This window comes from Rosa rugosa, chromosome 3 (assembly GCF_958449725.1).
Source record: "Rosa rugosa chromosome 3, drRosRugo1.1, whole genome shotgun sequence".
Taxonomy (NCBI): Eukaryota; Viridiplantae; Streptophyta; class Magnoliopsida; order Rosales; family Rosaceae; genus Rosa; species Rosa rugosa.
This window is the reverse complement of record NC_084822.1, coordinates 38,552,160-38,559,694: the sequence shown is the minus strand read 5'-3', so window position 1 is coordinate 38,559,694 and position 7,535 is coordinate 38,552,160. Positions and strand designations below refer to the sequence as shown.

General features: G+C 37.0%; 1 protein-coding gene across 1 annotated transcript; it reads right to left on the bottom strand.

The window, feature by feature from the left end:
* Positions 1-1,043: 1,043 nt before the first annotated feature.
* On the bottom strand, positions 1,044-3,238 carry LOC133739727 (chloroplast envelope quinone oxidoreductase homolog). The gene is made up of 4 exons (XM_062167518.1): positions 3,083-3,238; positions 2,504-2,645; positions 1,996-2,087; positions 1,044-1,888 (listed from the first exon to the last, which is right to left on the bottom strand). Exons 1-4 carry the CDS (start codon positions 3,155-3,157, stop codon positions 1,196-1,198), a joined length of 1,002 nt encoding a protein of 333 aa, XP_062023502.1. The 5' UTR covers positions 3,158-3,238; the 3' UTR covers positions 1,044-1,195.
* Positions 3,239-7,535: the final 4,297 nt, after the last annotated feature.

Genomic DNA, 7,535 nt, shown 5'->3' with positions numbered 1-7,535 from the left:
ACAGCTTTCCTACTATGTTGCCGCCAGATGATAAATCCGACGACACTTAGCTTCATCTTTATCTTCATTTTGATTTTCTCATAAAATTTTCTCTCGCCGTTTATTTTATCTGCACCATTGTTTCTTTCGTAATGAAAGTGATACTTTAATCCTAAACAAATTTTTTAAAAAATCTTCTTCAAGTGAGGACAATGAGGACTATAGCAAACTTCAATTTTTAAGGTTGGGTGAAAAGAAAATTGAGATTGAGTTGGAGTTATTCCCTTTTATTTCTTCATGAGATAGCGAATGATAGTTATCTACATGTTTACTGAAAACTGATGAGTGTTATCCCAATGTCGGTTGCTTGCTGCCACTTTCTTTTCTTTTCAACATCTCTATGTGTTGATAAATTATTTTCCAATTTTACCCATGTCAAATATAATTTTGCAGTTGGAGCATTAAGCATTTTTATGAATCAAAGACTTTGTAGGAAGTTTAAAATTTTAACCATCTCCCTAGAGAGTTGGCTTAGTGGATCAATTAAAAAGAATAAAATAGTGGTTGTTTGGTTATCTTTTTAATTTTACACTTTTGTCTGTTTATATTTTATTTGCTTAATTTGATAATTATGCTATATAAGGGTATTATGGGCATTTCAAAATTTAGTGAAGTCATTTGACACAAAAAAAAAAGAGCCTCCATTTGTAGTAGAACCTCAATTTTAATTTTTTTTTTTTTTTTGAAAAGACCTAAATTTTTAATTTAGTTTTGATAAAAGGCATATTACTCTATTTTTTGTGAAATTACATTTTTTGTTAATTTTTTCTTTTGAGAGAATTTGTTAAATTCACCTCACGTGCATGATGAAAGAGTATATGAAACCAAATGTTCAAACAAACTTCGACAAGAACTGGAAGAAAATGAGTTCGACTAACTGATTTGAAAGGGAGATGGTTAGCAAGGAGAAATGAAGCTTCAAAAGGCAGGATAAGCTTATGTAGTAAACTTCTTCTCGGCAGGATAAGCTTATGTAGTAAACTTCTTCTCAAAACCAAAACAAGTGCATGAACCAGTGAAGTCCTGTCAAGTATAACTTCCACAAGACATGACCTTATAAACCCAAACCACCCATTTACAATATTCAGTCATGTTCAAATGAAATCAAATCAATACACACACACACACATTATGTATCCCTTGTTCTATTAGCTAATTAAGGCTCCACAATGATCTTCCCAGTTGCATGGCCATCAATACTCTTAGCCCAAGCATCTTCAGCCTTGCTCAGAGGTTGCCTCGAGTCGATCACCGTCTTGAGCTTTTCTTCCTTCACTAGCTTCACAAGATAATCCAGGTTCTTAGTCTTGGGATACAACATAAGTGGCACCAACTTCTTTTTGGAGAAAGTTAGCATCTTCAGAACACAAGTAGAGAAGGCACTTGGACCAGGAGTAATGTCTATGACCTTCCCCTTTGCACTCAAGTTAGGCTCAAAAGTAGACCAAGGAATGCCAGTTGCACAGTGGATCACGGCATCATATTTCCGACCAGATGGACTCTTTAGAGCAGCCCCTTCAGGGGACTTGTAATCAAGAACCTCATCTGCCCCTAAGCTCTTCACCAATTCAATGTTCCGAGCTCCACAAGTGGCGGTAACATGAGTGTTTCCAAGCTTTGCTAGTTGGACTGCGTAGTGACCGACTCCACCAGAGGCCGCAGTGACCAATATGTTCTTCTGCTTCTGACCAGTGCCATCGAGCTTGATCCCTGCAGCTTGTGTGACAGCCTGGTGAGCTGTGAGACCAGCAATAGGTAAGCCTGCACCTTCAGCTGCGCTAACTTCAGGTGGCCTAGTAACCATCAGTCTCTTATTAGAGATAGCAAACTCAGCCAACCCACCTCCGTACTACCAATATGTATCAGCAACAAACAAATGACCTTTAAATCAGAAACTCCTAACCATACACACATGTAACACATTGTTCAAGTAAGGGAGAGATTGTATTCACTTACAAAAGGGTTGAGCATTATAACAACTTTGTCTCCCACTTTGAACTTTTTGACTCCTCCTCCAACCTCTACAATCTCTCCAGATACGTCCGTTACTGTTCCCAACAATATCATAAACCAGAGTTAGTAAGCAACCTGCCAGTATAAGACTCGATGGCATTGACGACTTGAAGCAAAAAGCAACCCATATTTCAAGCTAAGAAAGATGTCCACATCCTTTCTGAATTCAGAACGCAATTAATTCATCTACCTGACAACACTCTCAATACTTGGTTACATATATGAATCAAGTGCAAATGAGAGAACAATTGGACAGACAACTTTTATGAGTAGATGCCAGTTTACCACCAAGTTTTATGCACAGGACTAACAAATTGCAAACTTAGTAACACAAACTCACTCCGAAAGTTAAAAAAAAAAAAAAATAATAAGAAATTATATCGACTGTCCAGGCATAAATTCAATTTACAAAAGCCAAAGCATAACAGAATCACAGGGAAAGCAGCATTACGAGGTATTAGAGGGAAATTCAATGGGAAAAGAGGCCGCAGCTGGCCTTTCTGAATTTTCCAATCAACTGGATTTAGACTAGCTGCTTCCACTTTCAGCAGAACCTCATTTTTGATTGGAGCTGGGATTGGAACCTCAACATGCTGCAACAACAGATACATACAATCAAGTTAACATCAACATCTTCTCTATTATTTATATCAATTTAAAGATATTAGCAGAAGTAAAAACATAATCAAGTCAGCACCACAAACCCATTTCACAACTTCAACTCAAGTCTTGGTTTGCTTGCTCACTCTCTTTTCCCTTCAGGCATTTCAATCACGTGACCCATAATTTGATGCAAACAATTGCAAATCCTTTAAATCAAGAATCACAGATAGGCAAATTGCAGCAAGATTGTCTCAAGTAAAATCTTGAAAATAAAATCACCTTCCTAGCTTATGGCTTGTCTCATGTAATCTCATCCTAATTTCAAAGCTAAGAACTTCCCACTTTTTCTTGGCATTGAAGAATAATCAGAGGGCCTACTCACAAAATAGCATTGATAGAAGAACAGGAACAGAGATAAAGAAAGAACCTTTAAACCAGAAGTTCCTCCACCATAGCCGTCGTACTGAACCGCATGCATAAGCTTCTTCGGCATGGCTGCCATGATAAACCCAAAGACAGAAACTTTCGAGAGAGAAAGAGAGAGGAGGCTGCGAGGTTTCTGACATGGGTTTTAGAGTTTTATAGCGGCCGGACGAGTGAGTAAATTACAAACACCAACGACACTTTTCATTGTTCTGTACATGAATTCTTTTTAATATTATAAGAGTGGAAGAAATACTATAAACCAAATTAAGAGCATAAGTAGAAAACAAGAAAGCAATCAACTGCTTTTCTGTTCTTGCGAGTAGTAATTAATCATATCTAGCGATAAAAAGAAAAGAACCGTAGGCCAGGCTTGGCTTCGTGAAGTGAAGATGCAAAGAGTGAACTGGGGGACATGTATATACTAGTATACTACTAATTTCTTATAAGACTTGCCCATGAAATGGTAACCATGGACATGTTCCATATTTTCTTCCCTCCTGGAGGAGTGTAACACACCTTTGACTATGCTGGAGCATACCCTTGAGATTGCTATAAGCCTTGTAACGGAGTTTCGTAACTAAACACAACATCATTTAGGGCAGTAGGGCATCATTTCCGATTCTCCTATTGAAAAATGGAGTTACAAGTATTGAGAGATGAGGGAAAAAGAAAAGAAAAAAAATTGCAGTCCATCCAAATAAATGCGACATGTTTTACAACCAATGAAGTATATAGTTACACAGTATATCTCAAGCATTCTCTATAACATATCCTAAAGCATCCTTGCAATTGTTCCACAAGTCCATCACCATTTCAAAAACCATCTCAGGAACTCCCTCAAAAATTTCTGGGAAACCTGTGAGCCCGTCGAGCGAATTCTTTGTTTTCTCAATGAGACCTCCAATTGCTGAAGTGGCACCTGAAGCAGACGCTGTGAGACCTTCTATTAGATAATCAAACAAGGTAGAAATTAGAGCACTTATTGCTTCCATTATAAGCTCCAACAAGTACTCAAACCATGACTTGATGACCTCTGAGACTCGTTGTATTGCACCATGGCTGGCTTGGCCTGGTGCTCTGAATCCGTGGATGAATAACACCAGAAGATGGGCAGTGGCAGATAAGATCAAGCGTGAAACCAAGTTCGATATGAATCTCAATGTGAAGAAGATGAACTTGAGAAGGAAGAAAGCCATTTTTGCTGATTGGTTCAAGTCTTTGAGAACAGACTAGGCTACAAGTTTGTTAATTATTATATAAGTATCATTGAACCTTCAACACAGTTGAGGTCACAAGGTTATAGCCTATAGGCTATAGGTAATGTTAGTTATTTGTTAACATCAGGGATTAGTTTACATAATATAACCCTTGGGACTCATTTTTAATTTGTTGTACTGTAGTTTTATAAGGGGCAGTTGTTGTATCATCATCTGGAAAATTTCTCAGTCACTTCCAATTAGATTTTTTTTTTGGTTGATATCTGACTACTATATGATTAGGTAGTTAGCCATAGGGAAATTTATGTCTTTCTTTAATTTATGTCTCTCTTTATATTTGCTTACAAGTGTTTGCTCACTAGTCACTACTGCTGTCCTGATACTTTCATGTATGAATCAAATGTAAACAAGTTGTTCCATACTCTGACGGATGGTCTGCAATCAAATTGTCCTCCTATGCTTCAGTTCCCCTACTGATTGATATGTTTAAGCATATGACACCGATTGACTGTTATCCTCAAAAAACTTAGGCCATGTCTAGAAGAAGACCACTTATGAACATGCAAAATGAGTAAATTTGTGAGTATATGCAAAGAAAGGGTACTAAGCAGAACAAGTATATGCAACTTCAATCAGCATACTGCAAGTGAGGCAAAGCAGAATTACCAGGAATAGGAAGCAATTAGGAATATGATCAAGGGAAAGAAAGCTACAACTTTGTCACCCACTACGAACCTTTAAATAGACATTTTTCTCTTACTTGGGAAAACACCAGTATCTGCTTCACTGATGTTAACATGGGCAGAAGCCCCATGAAATCCCTTGAAGTGGTAGAATATTGGCACTCTTAGAACTAAGAATAATTTCTTGCAAGAATCTCCCATGTTTGAGCAAAAACTAAGCGAATTGAATCACTCTCTCAAGGTTCATACTTCCCCTGTCAAAAACTAATCTTCACAACCTTTAGGTGACAGAGAAAATGACTCAAAGGTTGAGCTAAGTTTCCCAGTATAGCTCTTCTGCCTCCTTAGTGCAGCAGGCTTCTTCCAACCAACTGCTGAACCACTTCTTTATATTCTGTGAACATGCCTATGCCTAGGGTCATGCATTAGTCATTTTCACTTTTTGAGTTTTTGGTTCTCTTAAGGTGTAAAACTGTGCAAAATTAATGTAAATAAAAGCAGGAACCATGAGATAACTTAGATTAGGTTCTTTGCAGCAAATATAAACTTTAATCTTGAGCGTGTGGACTACTGGAGAGCTCTTGAACAAGCATGCCATGCCTGGGATATCATATTTGTTCAAACAAAATTTGATTTTCAAGGTCTTAAATTGCATAAAAGAGAATGGTAAACCCCCTTCAAAATATACCTTTGATTGAAACGGCATGCATATATAGATAAAATGAGTATTAATAAAATGCACCTATATAGCAGCTAATTTTGAGATGATTTATACGGTTATACCTTTGCAAAATCACGGAGTCAGTTTCTCAAGACAAGGGAATGAACTAGAACCATGAAATAAATCAGCGACACTAACCAAAGCAGGACTGTCCAAGAAATCCACATGATATAGAGACCATGTATGATGTAGGACGAGAATGGGTCTGGTTTAGCAGGAAAACTAGAAAAATAAATAAGCGGCATGAAATCAAGAAGAGTGATTGGAAAATAGGTAATTCACGCATAATGAGGTTACTAGCCGCTGCAATATCCAAGAAAATTTGGTTTTGGACTTTTCAGGTTTCTCGTGCTAAAAGATTTAAGCCAAAATATATCGTTTTAATTATCCGATTCAGGATATATTTGTAGGCTTGTCTTACATTTGTTTTAGGATTCCTTTTATTTTAGGTTTTTAGTTTCCTTTTTAATTTGGATTCTTTAGGATTTCTTGATAGATTATGATTTAGGGTTTTGGATGCCTATATAAGCACCATTATGCTTTGTACTAGAATCAGTTTATCATATCAAATTTAATAAAATCTAGAAATTTTTCTCTATTTCTCTGGTGGACTCCAGAACTATGTCTTTTAGGGTTTATCGCTTGTAAAAGCCATTACTTTCGACTCCGTCAGGTGGTATCAGAGCCAGGTGTTTCCTGTCTCTCTTATTTACCTCGATTATCCATGGGTGACGAACGTACTACCCCAGTTACAAGAGCGTATTTGGATGCCCTTACCGCTCAAATGATTGCTCAGATAACCGTTGCCGTGAACACTCAAATGGTAGCCATGAACGCTCAAATGGCAGAATTTCGTGGGTTGTTGGAAGGAAGGAACAACAACACCCACTATGTCAAAAAGGTCTTCAGACGACAGAACAGTTCTGTCGTCTGAACGAACCAAAATGTGTCGTCTAGTACGATGTCGTGTCTTGGGCGTATCGAACGACAGAAGAGTTCTGTCGTCTGAATTTTCAGACGACATAAAAAATGTGTTGTCTGATGAGTTTTGCATTTTGGGAACATTGTGATCTGTTTCTTTAAAAGCATTCAAACAACGGTTTTGTATTGTCTGATAAACAAAACAATGACATATTTTTTGAAATACTATTCTGTGAAGCATATTGCAAGACTTATTTGTGTGGTCTGAATGCCCTTAAATAAGAAATATGAAGACTCATATGTAGTGTCTTCTCTCATACAACAACACTTAAAGGTTGTGCTAATTTACTTTACACGACAATTATATGTGGTCGTAAATTGTATCAGAGGACAATTAAGTGTCGTTCTATGGTTGATTTGTATGACATTTAAGTGTTGTGTGAAAGATTTTGCAATTATACATATGTGATGTTGGGAAATGGTTTAGACAATAGATTTCTGTTATGTCAATCTCATTACGACGACAATTTACTGTCGTTTGAGATTATTTAGACGACAAATTTTTGTGGTCTGAATATAACAAGGACCACTAATAGTACGTGTTTTATATTATCTGTAATCACGTCCAATCACACTTATTTGTTGTTGTTATACACTTTAGCCAGTACTTTGAACTAACTTATGTTGTTGTTTTGGCTTTCAGACTACAATTTTCTGTTGTCCCATTGTCAAACAGACAATAGACTTATTATTGGTTTTTGTGTTGTGTCTGTGCAGCTGCAACCACACATTTTGGTGTGCTTTTGTTGTAGCTTGCAGTTTGTGATGACACATTTTAGTAGTCCCCTGTACAATTGGTATGCATGCATTCTGGAAATTAAAATTGGCTATTCCTGAAACCATAAAATCCAC

Coding starts and splice junctions, on each gene's coding strand:
- LOC133739727 (XM_062167518.1), bottom strand. CDS start 3,157: ATGGCAGCCATGCCGAAGAAGCTTATGCATGCGGTTCAGTACGACGGC. Junction 2,646..3,082: donor GAGGAACTTCTGGTTTAAAG/GTTCTTTCTTTA, acceptor CTGTTGTTGCAG/CATGTTGAGGTTCCAATCCC. Junction 2,088..2,503: donor GAATTTCCCTCTAATACCTC/GTAATGCTGCTT, acceptor TGTTGGGAACAG/TAACGGACGTATCTGGAGAG.